We start from the raw sequence: 25,833 nt of genomic DNA, 5'->3' as shown, positions 1-25,833 counted from the left end.
AGGTTCTATGCTGAGTGCTGAGCCTGTTGTGGGGCTCAATCTTGCAACCCTGAGATTATGACCTGAGCCCAGATCAGGAGTTGGATGTTTAACTGACTGTATCACCTTGGCACCCCTGTATATGAATATTTCTTGACTTCATGTTTTCTTAGAATGTTCCCAGGAAAATATACATTATTTTTCAATAAAGAGAATAAAACTCATTCTTCCTGCAGTTATTGTCAAATAGGTCCATATTATTATAATTATATAATCATAATTATAATAAGAGATATAATATAATTACTATATAATAGAGTCTACCAGACTCTTTAAAAAATTTAAGATCCACTATGGGATCTTAATGATTTTATTTTTTCTCTATCTTTAGACACTGCTTTTTCACCATCCTAGAATCATTACCTACCAATTATGCATCAATTATTCTCAAATATGCTTTAAAAAGACTAAAGTAGTAGAAAAATGGAAGAATGATGGAATGGCTTTAACTACACTGCTGTTTAGTGATTACCAGAATGTTCTATTCTGTGCTGCCCAATACAGTAGCCACTAGCCACATATACCTGCAAAGAGTTTGACATGTAGTTAGCACAAGTGAGAAACTGAATTTTTAAAAATTTTTAATTAATTTAATTTAAATAGCAACATGAGCCTAATGGCTACTGTCCTGAACAGGGTAGGCCAAGAAGAGTAATCCACTGGGGAAATACATCATCATTACTACATTGCCCTTTATATTTTACTGTGTTGCCCAAGAATTTCATCATCTTTCCAAAAGATAGAAGACTGAAGACACCATCTTTGTAGTTTGCTTTTAATTTTCATTAGAGTGGAAAGTTTAAAATCTTTATTCCTTCCTATAATGACAAAGAGAAGAAAACTGAGAGACAGGTTTCACAAACATTGGAGGAACCAGAGATGAATGCTAGAGTTAGACAGCAGCACTCGAGACTCTAAGGATGATGATGATATTGATCATGAAAGGGAAACAGGAGACTCTGAGCCTTCAGATGATGATATCTGGATTAATGCTCTCAAATTCAATAGTTGATGAGGGAACAATATATTTCTAAGGATAAATTTTATATTTAAAAAAATTTTTTAATTAATTACATACATACATATATATGTACATATGTGTGTGTGTGTGTGTATATATATATATATACTATATACTATATACTACATATATAGTGTTCTCATGCAGTTAGCCATCAAGAGGAAGGACTTTGTCAAACAATATTTTGCAACAAGAACCTGGACCATCCCATTTAGCTAAATGAATGTGGGACAGTGTTCTTTCACCCTTTATGATAGTTGTACACCAAAATGTATTATATATGCAGTTTGTAAATGGATAAATGCTGAAGGTAGGTATGCATACAAAAGTGACTAGAAAAAAAGGATAAGGTAGAAATTAAATATCACTGGATTATAAAATAATGTCTAAAGGGTCCATTGGGCTCAGATAGTAAATGGTGAGGACTATTTTTTTTCTGGTATACTGAGAGTTAAAACCTTTTATTTATTAGTTAGGCTACCAAATAACTACATGAAAGAGTACAATTCTAGAAATAAGTCTAAAAATTATCATATTTCTACTTAAACAGGTAATCTTGAAATGGTTAGAATAGACCCTGGAGCTACATAGCCCTGGGTTAGAATCACAAGTTCAATACTTAGTGTGCATGACCTTGGCAAGTTATTCAGCCTCTCTATGAACTAGTTCCCCCATCTGCAAAATAAGGATTAAAAAATTACTTCCTCTCTTGGGAGTCAAAAAATACCTTGAGACAAATGATAATGGAAACATAACATTCCAAAATCTTTGGGACACAGCAAAAGCAGTTCTAAAGGGGAAGTTTATAGCAATACAGGCCTAACTTGAGAAATAAGAAAAATCTCAAATGAACAGTCTAACCTTAGCCATAAAGGAACTAGAAAAAGAAGACAGAGACCCAAATTAGTAGAAGTAAGAAGATAATAAAATTAGAGTGGAAATAGAGACTAAGAAAACTAAAAAAAAAAAAAACAAAACAAAAAACAATAGAAAAGATCATTGAAAACTAAGAGCTGGTTCTTTGAATAGATAAACAAAATTTAAAAACCTTTAGCCAAACTCAACAAGAAAAAGGAGTGAACTCAAATAAATAAAATCAGAAATCAAAAAGGAGAAGTAACAATCAACACAGAGAAATACAAAGCAATGTCCACAATAGCCAAACTCCAGAAGGAGCTGAGGTGGCCTTCGACAGATAAATAGATAAAGAAGATGTGGTATATGGAATATTACTCAGCCATCAGAAAAGAGTAATAATCCCTACCATTTACATAGATGTGGATGGAACTGGAGGGTATTATGATAAGTGAAATAAGTCAATTAGAGAAAGACAATTATCATCTGGTTCCACTCATATGTGAAATATTAAGAAATAGTACAAGACAATTATCTGGTTCCACTCATATGTGGAATATTAAGAAATAGTGCAAGAATAGTGCAAGATACAAGAGAAGGAGGGGAAACCGGGGAAAAAATCAGAGAGGAAGACAAACCATGAGAGACTTTTAACTCTGGGAAACAAACTGAGAGTTGCTCAAGGGGATGTGGGTGGGGGGATAGGATACCTGGGTGATGAGCATTAAAAAGGAGGGCATGTGATGTAATGAGCACTGATAAATGATGAGTTATACAAAAATGATGAATTATTGAAAACTACATCTGAAGCTAATTTTGTACTATACTTTGGCAAATTGAGTTTAAACAAAACAAGAAAGCCCCAAAGGATTATAAGAGACTACCATAAAAAAATTATATGCCATCAAATTGGACTTCAAAGAAACAGATAAATTCTTAAAACATACAGTCTTCCAAGACTGAATCAGAAAGAAATAGAAAATCTGAACAGACCAGTTACTAGTAATGAAATTGAGTCAGAAATCAAAAAACCCAACAAGCAAAAGTCCAAGACAAGATGCTTCAAAAGTAAATTCTATCAAACATTTGAAGAGGAGTCAATACCTGTCTCAAACTACTCCAAAAAAATTGATGAAGAAGGAATGCTTCCAAACTTATTCTGTAGGGCAGCATTACCCTGATACCAAAACCAGACAAAGACACTACAAGAAAAAAATTACAGGCCAATAACCCTGATGAACATAGATGAAAATTCCTCAACAAAATATTAGCAAACCAAATTCGGCAACTTATTAAAAGGACCAAGTGATCACCATGATCAAGTGGGATTTATTCCACTCATGCAAGCATGGCTCAATATCTACAACTCAATCAATGGAATATACCACATTAACAAAAAGAAAAATAAAAATCATATGATCATTGCAATAGATGCAGAAAAAGCATTTGACAAAATTCAACATCTGTTCATGATAAAAACTCTCAACAAAGTGGGTATAGAGGGACACCACAACATAAAAAATGTATATATAACAAATTCACAACTAATATCATATTCAACATGAAAAGCTACAAGCTTTTCCTCTAAGATCAGGAACAAGACAAGGTTGCCTACTATCACCAATTTTATTCAACACAGTATTGGAAGTCCTAGCCACAGCAATCAGACAAGGAAAAGACATAAAAGTTTAGCATCCAAATTGGTAAGGAGGAAGTCTCACTAAGTTTCACTATTTTCAGGTGACATGATAATATACATAGAAAGCTCCAAATCTCCAACAAAACACTACTAAAACTAATAAATTCAGTAAAGCTACAGGGTACAAATTACTATACAGAATGCTGTTATGTTTCTATATACTAAGAATGAACACACAAAAAGAGAAATTAAAAAACAATTCCATTTACAATTATAGCAAAATAGTCAAATACAAAGGAATACAGTTAACCAAGGAGGTAAAAGACTTGTACTCTGAAAGTAAGGACATCAATGAATGAAACTGAAGATGAAAGAAATTGAAGGGAAAATATACCATGCTCATGGATTAGAAGAATTAATATTGTTAAAATGCCCACACTACCCAAAGCAATCCCTACCAAAATACCAAAAGAACTAGAACAAATAATCCTAAAATTTATGTAGAACCACAAAAGACCCTGAATAGCTAAAGTAATCTTGAGAAAGAACAAAGTGGAGGCATCATACTCCTGGATCTCAAACTATCCTATAAAACTATAGTAATCAAAACAGTATGGTACTGGCATAAAAACAGACACACAGATCAGTGAAATAGAATAGAGACCCCTGAAATAAACCCACTATTACATGGTCAGTTAATCTACAACACAGGAGACAAGAATACACATTGGAGAAAAGACATCTCTTCAATAAATGGTGCTGGGAAAACTGGACAGCTATATGCAAAAGAATAAAAGACCACTCTTTTACACCACACACAAAAATACACTCAAGATTGGATTAAAGACCTAAATATAAGACTTGAAACCATAGACTTCTAAAAGAAGACAAGAAGACATAGGAAGTAGATTCCCAGGCATTAGCATTAGCAATATTTTGGGGGGGGGATTTGTCTTCTCAGGCAAGGGCAGCAAAAGCAAAAATTAACTGGCACTATAACAAACTAAAAATCTTTTGCACGGCCAAAAAAGAAAAACCTCAATAAAATAAAAAGACAACCTAGTGAATGAGTGAAGATACTTACAAATGATATGTCTAATAAGGGGTTAATATCAAAAGCATATAGAGAACTCATACAACTCAACATCAAAAAAAGAAAGAAAGAAAGAAAGAAACAAAGAAAGAAAGAAACAAAGAAAGAAACAAAGAAAGAAAAGAAAGAATCCAATTTAAAAATGGGCAGAGGGCTTGAATAGACATTTTCCAAAGAAGACATACAGATGGCCAACAGACATGAAAAAATGCTCAACATCACTAATCATCAGGGAAACACAAATCAAAGCCACTATACCACTTCACACCAGTCAGAATGTCTAGTATCAAAAAGACAAGAAACAGCAAGTGTTGGTAAGGATGTGGAAACAAGGTAATATTTTTGCATTGTTGGTAGGAATATTAATTGGTGCAGCCACTACAGAAGACAGTATGTATGGACCCAAAAATTAAAATATAAATTATTAAAATATTAAAAATAGAAATATATGACCAGCAACCCCCTCTGGGTATCTATTCAAAGAAAACAAAAACTAATTTGAAAAAGTATATGTACCCCTATGTTCATTGCAGCATTATTTACAATTATAGCATTGCAGCCAAGATATGGAAGCAACCTGTGTCCATATATAGATAAATAAAGAAGAGGTGATATATATGTGTACACACACACACACACACACACACACACACTGGGATATTACTCAGCCATAAAAAAGAATAAAATCTTGATATGTGTGACAATATGGATGGATATAGAGGATATTATGCTAAGTGAAATAGGTCAGACAAAGACAGATACTATTTAATGCTACTTAGATGTAGAATCTAAAAACAAAATAATTAAACAAACAAAACAAAAACAGACTCTAAATACAGAGAATAAACTAGTACTTGCCAGAGGGAGAGGGTGGAGGCAAGGGTGAAATCAGTGAAGGGGATTAAGAAGTATAAACTTCCAGCTATAAAATAAATAAGTCATGGACATGTAAAATTCAGCAGAGAGAATATAAGTCAGTAATATTGTAATAACTCTCCATGGTGACAGAAGGTAACTACACTTATGGTGAGCATTGCATAACATATATACATTCAAATCACCAGACTGTACATCTGAAACTAATATAATATTGTATGCCAACTATACTTCAATTTAAAAAATGACTTCTTCTTTCATGAGGTTTTACTGAGACTAAACTCCCATGCAAAGCGCTTAGTAGAGTGCTTGCCACATAGGAAATGACAGACATCTGCTATGGATAGTGGTTTTATTTTCCTGGAGGTGCTTAGATCAGCTCTTCTTATCTATCAGGTTTGGGATGATGTTCACCCAACATAGGTGAAACAATTACTACATCCTGTTTGTTACCACCAGAATTGATCATTGCCATCACCAGCTGCCTGCCCGAGTCGGGGACCCATAGTCCAGGCCAAGTGAAGCAGGAGGAGAAGATGTCAATCTTCAGAGGTTAGGCTGCTGTGGGGCGTCAATGAAACTGCAGATGCTGCTGCAGAGGCCAGAGCACCACTGGCTCTCCAGCCCAACCCTCATCTTCTCTTGCATAAAGACTTTTTCTGGAATCCCTGGGTGGCGCAGCGGTTTAGCGCCTGCCTTTGGCCCAGGGCATGATCCTGGAGACCCGGGATCGAATCCCACGTCAGGCTCCCGGTGCATGGAGCCTGCTTCTCCCTCTGCCTATGTCTCTGCCTCTCTCTCTCTCTCTCTCTGTGTGACTATCATAAATAAATGAAAAAAAAAAATTAAAAAAAAAAGACTTTTCCCTTTCTTTCCCCCTTCCATTCCAATCCTTAGGTTGAGCAGGCATTACTTTAATGAACTCAAAAAATACACGAAAAAGCAAAAGAAAAGAGTAAAAATCTCTTAAAATCTCACCATCTAGAGAAAACATTATTATCTACCTAGGCTTTTCTCTGCACACACATTCCTATAAACACAACTTTATAAGAAGTGTGACCACACTATCTTGGCTGTTGTATGCCTGGTTTTGTTCTCAAGAATATCTTTCCAATTTATCCAATAGAGATTTACATGTTCATTCTTTGCAGGGCTCGAACCTTCAGCCATGTGTTCTATGTGCACACAAAATGGTAGTAAAATGTGGTTAACAAAAGAAAATATTAACATCTGCCTTTAAATAATGACTTCAACTTAAAAACTGAGGTGAGTTGAGAGGTTACAGTGGATTTTATAAACAAGTTAAAAAAAATCAGAGGCATTTGGGTTCTTTTTTATGAAAATACTGGCGAGAAGGAAGCCCTGGGCTCTGTGTGCTGTGTGGCACACACCCCATTCCCTAAATGGCTATTACTTGTGGAATGTGAAACTTGTGGAATGAACTTTTAATAAAATGAGAACTTGCCTGTAAACCTCAGAACATTTTCAGGGTTTAAAAACCTTATTTTATCTAGATCACAGCTCTTGCAGTCTTGGCATCCAAAGTTATTTCTGAATGTTAAACAAATATGAAAATGGTGGGTCTGCACTTGGTCTTGCTTTCCTGTGCCAGGCTGGGGGTTCATTCTAGAGGCCACACATGTGTGAGTCTGTCTCTTCTGGATGCCACCATGTCCCTGGAGACCCCAGCAGTCTACAGATCTAACTAATCAAGGTCCCACTTCAGGGGGACAATCAATGGACTTTTATCTGGAAGTCTGACTTTATCACTTCTGGGATTCATTTCTACCCTGGCAGAAGTAATAAGCATGGATGAAAAGATGTTAATGTACCAACATTATTTTTACTCACTTTTATATTCTTCTTATTTTGGCTACTGCTTAGAAAGTCAAAAGAGTGTTCTGCTACTCCACTCCTAGATAATGAAAATACAGTTATAGTAAAAGAATCTGTCTCATATAAACTTCTGCTGGTTGACGGAGATTATATTCACAGTTTCAAACTTGGAATAGAATTGATAAAAATAGATTTAGTCTGAAAGTGGTCTAAAATGATCTGCTATGACCTGATCGTTCCTGTGTGCCACAGGGAGCTCTGGCTGGGGATGGAGGAAGAGGGACAGGTGGAGACCGGACCACAGTGGTGGGAAAAGGCAGAGCCAGGGCAAGCTCCACAGGGGTAAGGGGAGAGAGTCCAGCAAACACAGAATCCAGGCACCAAGGATACTAGCAAAGAAACAGGCAGGCAGGATGGCCAACTCAGCAAGAACAAGGACTCGAGGCCCACTAAGGAAGTAGTCCCAATCAAGGGGAGAGAGTCCAGCAAACATAGAATCCAGGCACCAAGGATACTAGCAAAGAAACAGGCAGGCAAGATGGCCAACTCAGCAAGAAACTTGAGGCAGACTAAGGAGGTAGTCCCAAGTCAATCACCAAGGATTGAGTTCATAAAGGTAAGTTTAGATAAAGTAGGCCTGGGTTTCCTAACTAGATAAAACCCCATTTATCAAACCTGAAACCCAAAATAATGTCCCAACATGCCATTGAAAGAAACAGCTGATGGGTCCCAAAGAGCCACCCTGACTCCCTTTTCCTATAGAGCCGAGAGCATGGGGAGGGTTCACCTCTTCCCACTTGGGAGAGTACGGTTAGTGATGCAGGAACCTAGCAGGCCACCCATACCATTCTTCTCCCCCACCCACACTCATTCTTTCTCCCAGGCAGATTACCAACCAAGGAAAATTTGTTTTCACTGTAAGAAGAGTTACAATAGCAAGTCATCATTATATTAATAAATAGTCATGGGGTGCCTGGGTGGCTCAGTCGGTTAATTTGCCTTCAGCTCAGGTCCTGATCTTAGGGTCCTGGGATGGAGCCCCCCGTCGGGCTCCCTGCTCAGTGGGAAGTCTGCTTTTACCTCTCCCTCTACCCCTTCCCTGCTTGTGCTCTTTTTCTCTTTCAAATGAATAAATAAAATATTTTAAAAAGTAAGAAGCCTTTTTATAGTAAGCCATACCACTCTCTTTAGGCTAGCAGAAAAAAAAAAAAACAGAAAATGTCCAGAGATATTGTTTTCTTTACATTAATGGCCTTTAAAGCAGTGTTTCACAAACATGATCCCGAGATCAGCACCATCAAAATCACTTGGGAGCTTGTTAAAAATGCAAGTTCTCAGGTCCTACCCTCTGCCTACAGAATCAGACTCTCAGGGGTCTGGGCCCAGTAATCCATGTTTCAATAAGACACCAGGAAACCCTGATACAAGCTCAAGCTTGAGAACAGTGGCTGAGTGGAAGGAACCTGGGCTGGGAGCCAGGAGACCTAATTCAGATTCCAGCTCTGGATTCCATGGTCCAATTGAGTGAAATTTAATGAATAGTCACAATGTGCTACTGCAAGGATGTGAGGATGCCAAGATGAGCTAGACGCGGTTCTTATCCTTGGACGGTATCTAACCTCCACATTCCTTTGCTCCTTCAGGGTAGGGGTGATTTTGTTCTGTTGTTCCCGTTTGGTTTCATATTTGTATTCCTGGTGCCCACAGCATGACAAGCACCCATTATATATGCAGTGAGCCAAGTGGTAGAGCCGGTCACAACTGTGAAAAATACTACTGGACCATTCATCAATAATCTTAATGTTCCTCCAGTCTAGTTAACACAAGCCACTGTTTATTTAATACTTACTGCATGCCAGGTGCTGAATATTATGTATCAGCTCATTCGATCCTTTTAGATGTCCTATACTGTGGGTAGTGTTGCTAATCCCACTTTGCAAATCAGAAAACTGATGCTTATAATATTAAGCAATTTGTCCAATGTCATACAATGAAAGTAGCAGAGCTGGTGATGCACCCAGAAAAACCTTATTCCAAAGCTCATAGTCTTAAAAATAGTAGAGTACTTCTTCAAATCCCATAAGCTCAAAAACTGACTTTGGGGTAAACTTCCCGGCTCTAAGGTTAGTGGGTGATTACTCCTTACTAGGTACTTAAAACTGTCTTTTGCAGGTCATCATCTTAAGTGATCCAAAACTGTCTTTATTTTTCTCATTTTTTGGTATATTGACATTTGGCGTTCATTGAGTTCAAGAAAGTAAATAGTGGCGGAGAACCACACTAACGTGTCACTGGACTATTCTGACCCTTAAAAATCAGGCCAAAACTGCTTATAGGAAAACAAGTCACAGGCCAGGTCAGGGCACCCTTAAGAGGGCATTGAAAGAGAAGGCTGGTTCTAATGGGTTGAGCCTTGGATGGAGTATCCCAACTAAGGTGGGCCAGGGAGAAAGGGGCAGAGACAAATCTGGCCCCTAGACCCAGAGGTATCCAGAGGCCAGGTTGTAGGCATCAGATCATGCATCAGTATGGATGCAGAGAGGACAAATGGGGCAGCAAACAGGATGAAACTGCCAAAGATAGGGGATCCCTAGGTGGCTCAGCAGTTTAGCACCTGCCTTCGGCCTAGGGTGTGATCCTGGAGTCCCAGGATCGATTCCCACATCAGGGTCCCTGCATGGAGCCTGCTTCTCCCTCTGCCTGTGTCTCTGCCTCTCTCTCTCTCTCATGAATAAATAAAATCTTAAAAAAAAAAAAAAAAAAAAAAAAGAAACTGCCAAAGATCTGAAGTCAGCCTAAGGCTCTAATGCCTGGCACAGCTACAACTACGGATAAGATAATGGCCCTTCCTCCGTCACCACTTTGGCTATCTTCACATGCTTCCTTTTTCTCCTCCCTGTAAGTCAAAAATGAACTTGACATCTATCATCTACTATTTTCCTGTAAACAATTCAGGGCCGGGAGGGCTCTGGTTGGGGTTGTTGGAGGCTGTAGGAACTGAGAAAAGAAAAGGGGGATTTATATCATGAGCAAAGACCTTACCTTACTAGGAGGTGGTCCATGATCATCCAAGTATGTGGAATTTCCTAGAGAGAAAAAAAAGAAGAAAGTTGATGAATCAGTGGTTTTAAAACCAAAGTGAATTTAATGCAAACTCACTGAAAATAAGCATCCTACATATATCTCTATTTTGATAATTGTACCAAAGGAAAATAGGTAATTAATTGCCAGTTTGGTGGGATTTTGTTGATGTTACTGTGCTCAAACACAGCTGCAGCAGGTACAAACATGCATCACTATCCCTCACCCAGTCTCTGTTGAGTTTAGACCATGGTTCTCAAACCTCCATGTGCATCAAAATTACCTGGAGAGCTTGTTAAAACACAGATGGCCTGGGTCCAATCCCAGAGGTTCAGATTCAGTGTCTCTGAGAATTTGCATCTCACAAGCACCCAAGTGGTACTGATGCTGCAAGTCCTGGAACCAGACTTTGAGAACCACTACACTATTCTCCACTTTGTCTCGATTATTGACTTCCCTTGATCTTTTCAGTCTAACTTGCTTTGGAAGCTTGATCTGTCTTTACGAATAGCCACTTACTTGCTTGTGTGTTTTTCAGAGTGCATGATTATTGTTTCCTGATGAATAAAGACTCAGAGGGGTTAGGATGGAAACTAAAGGCCCCTGAGTTCCTTTTATATAGCAGGTACTCTAAGTGCTTTCCAGGTTTTCATCTAATTCACATCTCCAGGGTGGATTATAATTATCCTTGCTTACAGAGGAGGAAACAGAAGCCTAGAAATCCAGTAATTTGCTCAGGGTCACGCCCCCTGTTAAACTGCAGAAAAGGCAGAAGACTGGTTTTTTGCAGAACATGCTTGGGCATCTGCTGAGCATCTGAAAAGCCTTCCTATGGGCTTTTGCAGAGCCCGGGTACTGACATCACAGTCCGAGCACTGACCCCACCACCCAGGCACCCACCTGGCAACACATTTGAGCCCATCAGGGGCAGGGATGTGTGTAGTCTATTCAAAGTCTCCCCTCCAAGGACATAATACTTATCAGTCAGGGGAAACCATCTTTGCAAAAAAGTGAAGACAACCAGCCTTTCTCACACAACATAAGGACAATATTGTAAACACAAGGCTACCAAGAGAACGGTAGCTTCAGGAATAAGGTAAATGTCCCAGTTGAAGTAGATGAAGGTGCTTTTTTTAGGAACTTGGAATTAAAAGAAGCAGGGAGCACCTGGCTGACTATCAGAAGAGCATGTGACTCTTGATCTCGAGGTCGGGAGTTCAAGCCCTAAGTTGGGTGTAGAGACTAAATATATAAATAAATAAATGTTTAAAAAAAAAAGGTTGAAGTAGAATTTAACACAGAGACAGTTCAAATGGGGAAACTTACCCAAACATAACAAATAAGTGGGTTTGGGCCTATAGGGCTTTTTTTCCTTCTTCCATCCTGGGGTATCAGGCATTCCTTTCACTTTGTAGTCTACTGATTTATCACCCACTTAATGTCCACAATGACTGTACCCTAATGGGCTAGCTGTCTATAGTAAAAGGACAACAGGCCCAATTTTTGTGTGTAAGACACATCAACACAAACACATGGCATGCTCTTGCTTGGGTTATTTTCAGGAAACCTTGACAGGTGAAAATGATTAACAATTTGTTTGATCTTAATTGTTGTGCTGCACTCCACTGAGAAGACACAGAAAGAGGAAGTGAGATCTATATCTGACTTAGTAAGGAGAATGTGTATGAAAGAATTCAGATAAACAACAGCCTAAGTCTAGAGAAATATCCAGAAGTATTCCTACCTAATGCAGTCAGTATACCTAGCTGCAGAAGGTTCTCATCACCTCATCCTGTGAATGTGTCCTCCCAGGAGGTATATGAGAAATTCCATCAAACGGCAGAGATGTTCTCCAGGTATCAAAGACAGCTCAAACAACTGTTTCTAAAACACTAGAAGTTTCCATAAGAAACAAAGTTCCTAAAAATGAATGACTTGAATGCCTGACTCCCTCAAACTCCGGAGTCAGCTACCCATTGACTCCTCAGTACCTCGGTGCGGGTGTGTCTACAGGCATCTCACAATTTGCCAATCCAAACACAACTCTTTATTTGCTGCAATTCTACCTCCCCTCCTCCTCCCCTGACCCAAACTGCCACCTCCCTATTTCTTATCTGGTCACACAACACATCCCTTCCCCTATGGGCTCCGAAGCCCAAGAATCATCTTTGATCCACCTCCTTCCCTTACCCCATCTGTACCAACCCAGTCACAAGTCCCAATGGCTCAGCCTTCAAAATGTTACTCAAATCTGACCACTTTCCACCAGCCCCTCTGGGCCATTTTGGAGAACTCTTCGAGTCTCTTCACTGATTACAAATTTCCTCCCCTCCCCAATTCAGCAATCAGGGGGATCTTATAACCTTATCCATCTGGCCATGTTAGCCCTCTGCTTAAAAATCTATTTCTCTAAGAACAAAATAGTCAACTCTTCATGATGGTCCCCCCCACATTCCCCAGGCCCTGTCCTCCAACCATGCCCACCGCCAACCACAATAGCCTTTTCTCAGCTCCACAACACTTCAACCTGTTGTCACCTAGGGACCTTTTCAACTAGTTCTTTCCTCTGCCAGAAAGGCTCTTCCCCAATACCATCATTGAGGCTTGGCTAAAATATCCTTTCCTTTCTCCCCTGCTCCCTCCCCACTCCCTCATTCTTTCTTTCTGCAGAGAGAGGAACAGGGCCGACCAGTGTTGGCACATGTGCCACGGACCCTGTTGTTTTCTCCACCAGCAGTTCTGACTGCCCATCCATAGGTAGGTTTATTAGGACACAGAGGCTGTAAATGTTGGTGCTAATAACAGAGGTGCAGAAAGGGAAAAGATCCACAATTTTCTTTAGTTGGAGATGTCAAATTTTTGTTCTCCTAGGGTATAACCGTATTATTATCTGGTATATAGGTGGAGCTTTTCATCCTAGGATCTTATGCTTTCATAGTGTAAAGTAAACCAAACCATCAGAATCTTCAGACCTGAAGCTGGTAACTTACTGGCTGTGGAGATCAAAGAGGAGCCCTATATTCAAAGTGAGCCTCTCTGAACAGGCTCCCAGGCACTAGAGGAGCTTCTTGGAGCTCTGCCTAGTAGGGAATTCAATGGAAGGTGTCAAGGTGGGGAAGGATGTCAAACTAAAGCCCTCCAGATCTTTGGGCTTGGAGCTCAAAATGTAAATTTGGGAAGAAAAGGTAGAGGAGGGATGATGAAGGATCTAGAGTCAGGATTGAGGACACGTGCTTACCTGCCATCCACCTCTACTTGCCCTGGGAACCCCAGTTTTTGGTCCTGGGTGGCAGGACCCTATGAGGCAGTAGCTCTTATTTTTGGAGGCAAATAGAAGCCTGTCATTTCATTTCTTTCCAGAAAGTAACCTATATCTTCAAAGCTCTGACTCCAGCCTCCTTTTCATGTCTTGAGTCTTTTCATTCTATGACAAAGGCTTAGAACACAGAAAGTAGCTAGTATGTTTGCTAGCAGCACTAGTTGCACTACTAGCAGTACTCATGGTATGACTGGCAGCACTAGTAGCAGTGCAAACCCCTCCTTCCCAGTCTCACCATCCTCCCTCTTATTAGTTTTCAACCCTCCCTTGCCTGCCATGATTTTTAAGAATGTGGAGGTCAGACTCCAACCTTTGCAAGTCTGATTTAATTTGGGGACAAGTCATTGAGCAGTTAGTATATCCTAAAATTCTTCAGGTCATTCTAATGTCTTGCCAGGGTTGAGAATCCCTAAGCTATAAAACACAAACTAATGTCCTTCACAATTCAGGCTGAACTTCATTTTCCAGAAATAAAATCTAACAGCTCAAAAGAACTTATTAAACTCAGCAGCAAAGAAACAAATAATCCAATCATGAAATGGGCAAAAGACATGAACAGAAATTTCACAGAGGAAGACACAGACATGGCCAACAAGCACATGAGAAAATACTCCACATCACTGGCCATCAGGGAAATACAAATCAAAAGGACAATGAGATACCACCACACACCAGTGAGAATGGGGAAAATTAACAAGACAGGAAACCACAAATGTTGGAGAGGATGCGGAGAAAAGGGAACCCTCTTGCACTGTTGGTGGGAATGTGAACTGCTACAGCCACTCTGAAAAACTGTGTGGAGGTTCTCAAAGAGTTAACAATAGAGCTACTCTATGCCCCAGGAATTGCACTGCTGGGGATTTACCCCAAAGATACAGATGCAGTGAAAGACCAAGATACCTGCACCCCAATGTTTATAGCAGCAATGTGCACAATAGCTAAATTGTGGAAGAAGCCTTGGTGTCCATCAAAAGATGAATGGATAAAGAAGATGTGGTCTATGTATACAATGGAATATTCCTCAGCCATTAGAAACGATGAATATCCACCATTTGCTTCAACATGGATGGAACTGAAGGGTATTATGCTGAGTGAAACAAGTCAATTGGAGAAGGACAAACATTATATGGTCTCATTCATTTGGGGAATATAAAAAATAGTGAAAGGGAATAAAAGAGAAAGGAGAGAAAATGAGTGGAAAATATCAGTGAGGGGGACAGAACATGAGAGACTCCTAACTCTGGGAAACGAACAAGGGGTAGTGGAAGGGTAAGTGGGTGGGAGGTGGGGGTGACTGGGTGATGGGCAATGAGGGGGGCACTTGGCAGGATGAGCACTGGGTGTTCATATGTTGGCATATCAAACTCCAATAAAAATATATACAAAAAACATATAACAGGTCAAATTCAGGCTGCTGTGAATCAGGGGTCACCCCCATTGTTTCTACCGAGAGACTGCATGACACGAGTGCCATGCAGGAGGGGAATTATGGTCACAGAAGGACTCCTAGCCTCAAGAAGGTCACCAGGCAGTTCTTTGCATGCACCTACTTGGGGCTGTATAACACTGTAAAGGGCCACAGCCACTCACAAGTTGCCTGAGGGCTGCTACAGGTAGTGCAGGGCAGAGAGATTGCCCCCTAAGCCACATGGGTTGCCCAACTTTTGTGGGTCTTCACAAGTCTTTTCAAAATAAATTTTCAGAGCCTATAGTCTCAGGACATGTGCTGTTGTTCCTATAAACAACAGCACATGCCATCCTGTGGAACCTCTTGTTTCAAGGTAAAAAGGGGAAGTAAAAACATAATCCTCCATCCCCAGAGTTTCCCAGACCCCACTCGACTTAAACAACCACAGGGTAATCTGTCAGGCCTAGAGACACTTGTGTTTGATCCATACGCACATTTTAAGGGACCATCAGGATCTAGAAGGAGAACCCTCCAGAGAATCTGAGGCGGAAACACAGCCTGGTCCCCACCCAGTGAGGTGCCCATCTTGGCAGGCTTGTGGGCCTGGTGTAGGGAACCTGGCCAGCACAGAGGAGCTTGATGCCATGTCCAGGTAAATCCAACAGAGACCCACACAGCTGAGAGAGGGGAAATTTCTAGAGGCACAGATGTGAAGGACTATTGAATAAAATTAGCCAGGTATTATAAATAGCAACAGTCACTCTTCTATGAAAGAGTGGAAAGGAGGCCCAGGGTAATCATTTAATGTATTCAGGAAGAAATACTGCTAATAGCACAGTCACTGGTGACAAAGGGTAACACAGGGGGTTGAAGGGGATACAGAGGAAAAGACCTGCGTTCAAATCTCACTCCTAACTTTTGGTCATTGAATGGTCTTGGAAATATCACTGAATTTCCATGAGGTTTAATGTCCTTATTTGCAAGATGAGGACATTAATAACTGCAGTACCAGGGTTGTTATGATAAATAAGACATTCATAAAGCATTTAGCACACTGCCTACTCAGCACGTAGTAAGTGCTCAGTGAACAGTAACTTTTCATCTCTTTTACCTGATTTTATCATTTATATTCAATTTTATAATTTTATTTATTTTTGAGGAAATCAAAGAGAACCCTGAGGCCAGGAGAATGGTTTATCATAGGAAGGATTAATATTAACAAAAAATAATTATTTGATATTTTCTATTACTTTCTGATTCTATCTTTGATCTGTCTTCAGAAACACACAAAGATCTTCCCCCGATTGTTTGAAATACCTTCGGCAATGTGCAAATGAATTTACAGAAACTTCACGGCATATAATTTATTCTTGACTCTTAAGTCTTACATTAGCAAATCTATTTTTGTCTGAATTGGTCCCTGAAGAGTAAAAATGTTTTAATTCTAATCCCTCTTATAGAAACCATAATATGCATTAGTGTCAATGTCAAAAAAGCCGCCTCTACACTCTGTCAATTTTGATCAAACACCAGCAACTCTTTCAAAGTCTTTCTTTGGCCCCTTTTAAAATCATACTCATAAGCAACTGAGACCCTTTCCATTTTTTTATTTAGAAGCAGTCATTTCAGGTTCTGGTTACCTACAACACAATCATATGGCTGCATCTACCCCCCTGGAGTCTGGGCCTCTGATAAGACACTGTTAATGAAGGAGTCACTGTTGAAGGCAACACTGCAACCCTAGCTTTGTCCTTGCCAAAAAATTATGTTAATGCCACACTTTCCACCATTAACTATGGGTTACATTTCTCTAAGAGGCAGCTGTCAGCACACACCAGCCGTAGTTAACAATGAGGAGTTTGTGTGCTGAGTAAACGTCTCCAATAGCTCCATTTATTATAATTAACGCAGCCCCAAAGACACTGTAATGGAGGAAAATTGCTTGCACAGCTTTATTTAGGCTTTAATAAAATTATTTTCCATTAAATTAAAACAAATGGCTTTATTAACTATCAATACTTAAATACATTTACAAAAATGCCTTTCAAAAAAGAAAATTTCAATGTTTACTTAACCAGTTAATAAAGGCACAAACATCCAGAAAATACTATCTTGATGTTAAATGATAAAAATGAGCATTCCAGACAGTGAAAAACATATCTAAATTAAACTGTTATCAAGTATAATTTAGAAAGTGGTTTCCATTTCTAATACATTTTAATAGAATATTAATGTTCTTCTCTTTGTATCCCAGGTTCAAAAACAGGGCTTTGTTTTATAGTACATCTCTCTCTCTCTCTTTTTTTCCATTAAATCTGAATATATATTTTAGGATGTTAAGGACACATTTGTAGAAGGAAATTGCCTTTGGAATCAAACAATCAGTGCACTACTGCTATAATAACCTAAATACAAATATGAATGTATTGCCAAATTAGCTCAGGGATTCATTATAATCATATATGATCTTATCCAGGTAGGAATGGTGTATCAAAGAGAGATAGAATATGCTGGATTTCTGTTTCATTCCATTAGATTTTCCTCCCAAAGTAATTACTACAGTCAACTGATCCCCCTATGTAACTCTAACACACCGATTAACACGGCAGCCCCTGCCCTACATTGGGCAATGCTCTAATGAGCAGCCAGGTAAGTTTTCTCATATCAGGACATAGCCACCGTGAGAATGGACATTTCCCATCACATGCATACTGCACAAAGCACTTCTGATAACTATAGCAGAAGACAGGCAGGATGCAGACGATTAAGAGAGAAACAAAACAAGGATGAAACAAATCAGCATCTGCATTATCATCATCAATGGTTAGCACTGACACTGATCTAAGCACAGTGCTAAGTATTCTCCAGACCTCACCCTACTGAGTTCCTATGACAACCATCACATATCTCCATTTTACAGCAGAGGAAGCCAAGGCTCGGGAAGGTGAAGTGACCTGCACCATGTCCCACCACAAATTGGCATAAGATCCCAGATGTGGCCACAGCTGCCTGATTCCCTGCCTTGCTCAGAGACTCCATGCTGGGGGCCACAGCGTACTTTGAGATATTGAGCCCTTTGGCTCCCAAGGCACCTCAGACTGGGCAAACCAAGGCCACTCAGGGATGGCCTAGGCAGAGCAGGGTCTGAGCTCCATGGGCAACATCTGGCACTTACCAGCTAGACTGGCCATCAAGCAGAGTGCCACTCCCTCGACCTCACCCGAGGAGAAGGGCCTTGTGGGCTGCTGAAGAACCTAATGTCCTGGGAGCCCAAGGAGCCAGCATAGCACTGGGTAGGAGGGAGGTGAGGACTTAGGTGGGGCCCAGATTCCAGGGACACCTCAGAACCTCCGGCTACCTCGGGTCTGTTTCTAGCTGACATTCTATTTTAGTGGGTCCTGCTCAGCCACAGGATGCTGAGTGTATGACCTTTCTGCATTCATCATTATTTTGAAATACTTGATATAAAAAGTTAGCTTGGATTTAGAAATCCATTCACATTATTGCAAAAAAAAAAAATCAACATTGTATTTGTCAACTACAGAAAAGGAAGTTTTTCTTGATTCCTTAAATAAATTGGAATTGGCATTTGATGTTGATAAACAACTGATGCAAATTTTTGAAGAGTAGTGTGGTAGGCTGGATAATGTCCCCCTCCAAAGGTTGCCCATATCCTATGCCGCAGAACCTCTGAATATGTGACCTTACATGGCCAAAGGGACTTTGCAGGTGTGATTAAGGAAGAGATTTCTGAAATGAGAAGATGATCCTTGATGATCTGAGTGGGCCCAATATAATCACATATAAAAGACAGGAGGGTCAAAATCGTAAGACTTTGTAATGAAAAAGATTGGTAAGTCAAGAAACGTTGGCAGCCTCTAGAAGCTAGAAAAGGCAAGGAGCACATTTCCCTCTAGAATCTCCAGAAGTGATGCCACCCTGCTAGCACCTTGATTTGAGCCCGTTAGAACCCATTTCAGATGAACTGTAAGATAACGAATTTGTGTTAGGCTACTACATTTGTGATAAATTGTTAAAGCAGCAATAGGAATTAACACAGCTCCTAAAATGGTTTTACATTTTAAAAATCACCTGTTCATATGAATAAAGCTTCTTGTCAGTGGTCATTCTCAAGAACTTGGAAGAAATTTTTTTTTAAAGATTTTATTTATTTATTTATTTATTTATTTATTTATTTATTTGACAGAGGGAGAGAGAGTGAATGACATAGAAAGAGCAAGGGTAGGGTGGCGAGGGTCAGAGGGAGAGGGATAAGAAGACTCCCTATTGAGCAGGGAGCCCAACATGGGGCTTGATCCCAGAACCCTGGGATCATGACCTGAGCTAAAGGCAGATGCTTAACCCACTGAGCCACCCAGGCATCCCAAGAGCTTGGAAGAATTTTTCATCAAAACCAAAAACTAACTCATCACTCTCAATGATAAATTTGAAATGTTTCTATTTGTAAGTTTTCCATGACTTAATATCTAATATTTTGTATCTTGTCTTTCTAATAATCATATAATAAAAAGAAAATATAATGAATACTTTCATCAGACCTCATATAGATAACCCCCATCCACACCAGTTTACTTCAGCATATCATAAAAACTTCATCACTTTCAAAGTATTTCATGACTGGAAAAGTTTTGATGCACCACTCTACTTAACAAACACACAGAACATCAATCAAATAGAGTGCTGTTTTGAAAAAGGGCTTTGGTCCAACTGAACTGCCATTGCTCTAAGTCTGGAATTTCTCGGGCTTTGCTATCATTGCCAACACGGGTCAGAGCCCATAACATACACACACACACACATCATATGATTTCAGAACAGGAAAATCACTACAGATATATAGTCCAACCCCTCAACCTACAGAGGAAACAGTTGAATCAAAAAGGTCAAATAATTAGGCCAAGACCTAAGGCTGAATAGTAGTGAAGGTTAAGAATAGACCTAGGTCACTGGTGCTCACTCCACAACATAAAAATCTTGCCACACACCCTGTGTTCACTCTAAATGGTATTTTCAGGCTTGGTCTCCTTGTCTACTCTCCAAACTTAAGCTGGAACGACTTTGTGCTTTTCTGACATCATCAAATTACTTCTCCACAGCTAAAGATATCTCATGATTGAGAAAATTAACAAAATATATGCTTCAAACCCAGAAGATCATTCCCAAAGAGAATACATGCCCTGCGCATGGTTGCATGGAGTTCACAGCCTCTCGGAGGCTTATATGCTAATTTTGACGTTGAGTTCCAGCATGTCTTGTGGAAAAGAATACTTGTGCATCAACTTCCATACGTGAATCAAACGCATGTGTAGAAATGTTCATGAAATAACTGAGAAAGTGCAACAGACAGTGGAAGGGGAGTGTGACAGGGAGGAAGTAGTGGCAAGACATTCCCAACTTACCCCAGCAGCTATTCATCAAGTGCCTAACCTATGCCAGGCACTGTGTTGGATCCTAGGGATACCCACATGCATAAAAAGATAGGATCCCTGTCACGCTTTGTTAGTTTGGGCTGCTATAAGAAATTATCACAGACTGAGTGATTTCAACAATGCATATTTATTTCTCACAGCTGCGGAGGCTAGAAGTCTGAGATCAGGGTGCCAGCGAGGTGGGGTTCTGGTGAGGGCCTTCCTCCTGACTTGCAGATGGCTGTGGTCTTGCTGATTCTCACACGGTGGAAAGAGAGCTCTGGTCTTTTTCTTTTCCTATCAGGACACTAATCTCAATAGGTGGGGGCCCCACCCTCGTGACCTCATCTAAACTCCCACCTCCAGTGCCATTCAATGAGGAGTCAGGGCTTCAACAGGTGGCTTTTAGGGGGATCACACAGTCAGTCCATAGCACAGGCCCTCTGAAGTTTCTAGTAAAAAGGGATGACAGACATTAAATAATGATTACAAAATAAGTATTTAGTTGGGACTGTGATGGGCTCATAAGGAGTAAAGGATGAAGGGCTATGAAAAGGAACAAAGTCCCTAAACTCAAGGATGAGAAGCAGTACAGGACAAAGACATTCCAGGCAGATGGTGGGCAGTCTGTGCTGATGGCCCAGCTCAGTGAAGAACCAAGAGAAGATTGTACTAGATGCACCTCTGCAATGAAGTGAGGCACAGCTCCATATGGGGGGCTTCTCCCCAGCTGTATCTCAAAGAAAAGAGGGCAGGTGTCCCAAGCCAGAGTACTGGTTCCTGCATTGGAGGTATGATACTAGGAGGAGGGCATGGCATCAGCATATCCGGACAGGATGGCAAGTCCAAATTAAATTTGTCCCTGTGACCTTGAAATCAACATCAGAAGATGAAGTCTCATTTAAAAGGCAACGGGAGGTTTGGGCAAAGGTGCCGAGGGCTTTGGGGCACATCTGAAATGAGCTGATGTGTCTCCGGAGCTCTAACGTTCCCATGCATCATCCCAGCAGCCTCTACCTCTGACCTCAGCAATCATGGGAGATCTGCAGGGCAGAGCAAGGATCCCCCTTTACCAGGAAGGAAGCCAAGCCCCAGATCACATGGTTGGAAGTTGTTAGAGCTAGATGAGGACTTTGTGGGAACCCCAGTTTGTCTCAGGGTTCTGTGTACCATAGGCAGACTGGAGGGGTTCCTGTGGCTATGATGTGTGAACCTGGAGCCAGAATCCAGATGGAAGAAGTCTGTGAGGACAAAAGAGGGAAACACTGTGGGAAAGTCATCAGTGGGCACGGATGCTAAAATACCTCTTGCTGGGTTATGGATCAGCACTTGCTTGAAGGTTGGTGTCAAAGCATACGTATTTTTAAATGGATAAAAAAGCTTTTGTGTTTCTAGCTCTGTCCCCTGCTCTATGGATGTCTGGGCCATGGCCTGAGGCCACTGGTAAATGAGTGTCTGTGTCTTCTATATTGTAAATGAAACAGTCATCTGTTTGACAGAAAAATTACTTGTCACTTGCCAATTCCCTTCATGCTTTAGGGAAATGAGTATGAAGGAACATTCTATGGGATGTTTCAATTAAACTGCACTGAAATGATATGCATGTGAAAAAGAGATTTGAAGAGCTGCTCGTAAATGCTGATGTGATTTAGAAAGTGTGTGGATGAAATGAGTCTGATGGCAAAGTTGGTCTGACACAGATGTTGTGGTGCACACAGAACTATCCCATCTGGGATTATACTTTCATATACACTTTCAAGTAACACAAGGAAGAGATCATAGTTTCTTTTTTATTAGGTCTTTGAATGTAAAAGAGGATTTTTAATAGAGCAGCAGAAATTATTGAAATCATTCAGAACAATAATCCTCACAAAATTGACTAGCAATCTAACATATGAGCCTGGCAGTGTTAAAAAAGAGTGAGTTTCCATAAATTCATCATCTCTCCATTTTCTATCATCTCACTAGTTCTATTTTGTATCAGATTTAATAGGATTTTGGTGAGATCTTGTGGTTCATAGAACTCTAATATTGGAAGATAAAAGAAGATTCTTATAGCTCTATATGTTACTTCGTAGGCACAAATAAAACACACACACACACTCATTCACAAACACAAAAAGGCCAAAAAAATAGGTGCTTAAAAATCAGAAAATCCTTGCCAAAGATGAGCTGAAGGTACAGGGAAAACAATGCAGGGGAAAGAATTTGGGCTTTGCGGCAAAACAGTCCAAAGCAGCAATCCACTGACTGGATATGACCTTGAGCAAGGTCTTAAAGTTTCTAAGCGTTAGTTTCCCCATAGGTAAAGCAGGAAGAATAAAACTTCGCTCATAGAATTGGGGAGATTAGAATTACCCTTTATAAACTGACTGCCATGCATACAACAAAGTGTAGCTCTTATGATTATATTTAAAATAGAGCCAATTTAAAGACATGGTGCATTAAATAAAACCTCTTCCAAGTGATCACATACATAAACATCAGTCCCGGGCACTGAAATATGCATCCCTCATTATGCACTAGAATGGCCTGTCACTGTCTTCCTCCACATTTTTCAGAATTTATGATGGGAGGTTATACCTGGGCATGAATGAAATGTAATTTTTAAAACCCTGGCAGGATTTGGGTATTCCTATGCTTTTATTATTATTCTAAAAGGTAAAGTGTACTGGCGGTCATAAATACTCTATAGCATGTAGTAGATCCATTTCTTCTCTAGCAAAGTCTTAATTCTGCCTTTCAACAAAAGGAGTTGAGGGAGGTGGTACTTTCCTACACCCAGGAAAAGGAGTCCTTCTTAAAAGCCTGCCTGCCTTGAATTCATCATCGATCTGGAAAAATAATGTCTTTTAAAGTCTTAGTGAGTCACTCACTTTCCTGAACCACTAAAAAAAAAATGTTGAGTCAGAGGGCAAAGGCAGATACTCTTTTTTTTTTTTTTTTTTTTAGATACTCTTATATTAGAGGCCAATGTAAGCTCTCCTGGAAGACCAGAGTTCATTCTGCATCAAAACAAACATGGTTTTTCCTGGTTTTCATACTTGTGGATTTCAAATATATCCTAGCCTACTTAATGTCAACTTGCTTGTTGGAAGATGTTTCTTAATTAAAAAAAAAAAAAAAAAAAGAGTTTCTCCAATAGCAGAAAACATCTATCAAATGAATCTATGCCTACCCAAAATAATTTAACTGTCATGGTGCACGAAGAGAGCATTAGCTCATCAAAGACAGAATTTTCAGTCTAAAGTGCTGTCTGAAGTGGAATGGGGGCTCAGAGCAGTGTGCTACTTGTGAAGTGAAGAAGTTGCTCATTGCCCTGGTCTGAGACTTTAAGGCTATGCCTTTGCTTTCAGCAAAGCAGGAGATACCTAGTGACAGCCCTACCTTTCTTCCAATTCTCAGATTCCCTGAAGACCTCTTATGGCACAAGCAAATGAAACTACTCACCTTTTAAAAATCACTAATTTAACAGGGCACCTGGGTGGCTCAGTCAATTAAGTGTCTGCCTTTAGCTCACATCATGATCCGGAGTCCTGGGATGGAGCCCCTCATTGGGCTCCCTGCTTAGTGGGGAGTCTGCTTCTGCCTCTCCCTCTGTGTTCTCTCTCTCTCTCTCTCTCTCTCTCTCTCTCTCTCTCAAGTAAATACATAAATAAATGCTAAAAAATAAAAATAGGGATGCCTGGGTGGTTCTGCAGTTGAGCATCTGCTTTTGGCCCAGGGTGTGATCCTGGGGTCTTAGGATCAAGTCCCACATCAGGCTCCCTGTGAGGAGCCTGCTTTTCCCTCTGCCTATGTCTCTGCCTCTCTCTCTCTCTCCCCATGTCTCTCATGAATAAATAAATAAATAAATCTTTAAAAAAATAAAAAATAAACAAAAATAAAATAAAAATCACTAATTTATTAAGCAGATTTCAATCATATGAGTAAGTGCAAATAATACAAATAGTGATATCAGTGACACCACAAAGACATTTTAACACAGGCATGACACAGAACTTGACAAACAAAATGGCGTTAAAAAACACATATATAGGGCAGCCCGGGTGGCTCAGCAGTTTAGCGCCTGCCTAAACCTAGAGTGTGATCCTGGAGACCTGGGATCGAGTCCCATGTCGGGCTCCCTGCATGGAGCCTGCTTCTCCCTCTGCCTTGTGTCTCTGCCTCTCTCTCTCTCTCTGTCTTTCATGAATAAATAAATAAAATTTAAAAAAAAACATACACACACACACACACACACACACACACCTTCAACATTACTTTAAACAAAGGTAGACTGAGGAAGGGAAAGCCGGTTAATGCAAAATGAGTTTGTCTCTCAGGAGCAACTTCATGCTAGGCAAATGGTCTAAGTGTCATAGATGTTTTTCTAATGTAAATTCCAGGCCAACATGTCCTGATTTAGCCGAGGGAAGTAGTAGAAGCTGGGGTTCCATGAAGATGAGACAGTCTAATTTCAGGACACCAGGATTGAAGTGAGAATTGGGTACAGGAAAATCACAGGATCCTTATTAAGGATTTCATAGATAAGGTTTTTAGGAGAAAAGCCATAGATCAGGCAACAAGATGGACAAGACTCTGGTTAATCTAGAAGCCTCCAGACTCAAGCAAAGCCACTCCAAGCCTAAAAGAAACTAAAAGCCAAACCGTGCTCTGTGAGGGCCATAAAAAGATAAATCCTAGGAGGGTATGTGAATGTTTTTATATGTCACCAAGAATAATTGAAGAAACCACTCGGCAATGGAGGAAATCTATTTCGTGATGGTGCAAAGAGGCAGTGGAGCAAAAATAACTTCTAAGGATTATAAAAATAATAATGTAGGGTTATAAATAATACGAGAAATTGAATATGCTAATGGCATCATGCTGATGAAAGCTGGAAGCAGAGAATTAGGTTAGACTAACTAATAGAAATACGAAGCAACGGAAAATGGATTTTTAGGTAGGGAGCCCTTGATCCTTTCCTGGGGCTCAGGGAAACAGGGAAAGGAGCAAATATTTATGTACCGTTCATGACTCACACATTAGAAAAATCCTTATGTATACTCTTTCACTCAGTGTTCAAGTTTTCTCATCTTGTAGATGAGGGAATGACCCCAAGAGAGGTCAAAAGTCCTTCTCGGGATCCCTGGGTGGCGCAGTGGTTTGGCGCCTGCCTTTGGCCCAGGGTGCGATCCTGGAGTCCCGGGATCGAATCCCACATCGGGCTCCCGGTGCATGGAGCCTGCTTCTCC

At 40.1% G+C, this 25,833-nt stretch overlaps 1 protein-coding gene across 2 annotated transcripts in view; it reads right to left on the bottom strand.

Annotated features, from left to right (window-relative positions):
• Positions 1–25,833, bottom strand: part of UST (uronyl 2-sulfotransferase) — a 291,838-nt gene that overhangs the window by 170,017 nt on the left and 95,988 nt on the right. For both annotated transcript variants that reach the window (XM_072827353.1, XM_072827364.1), the window contains exon 2: positions 10,402–10,445. In XM_072827353.1, coding sequence (XP_072683454.1) covers positions 10,402–10,445 — 44 coding nt within the window. The remainder of the gene's footprint in view (positions 1–10,401; positions 10,446–25,833) is intronic.

The sequence above is a fragment of the Canis lupus genome, chromosome 1, assembly GCF_048164855.1.
Source record: "Canis lupus baileyi chromosome 1, mCanLup2.hap1, whole genome shotgun sequence".
Lineage (NCBI taxonomy): Eukaryota > Metazoa > Chordata > Mammalia > Carnivora > Canidae > Canis > Canis lupus.
The sequence above is the reverse complement of the archived record's forward strand: the minus strand, read 5'-3'. Positions and strand labels throughout refer to the sequence as shown.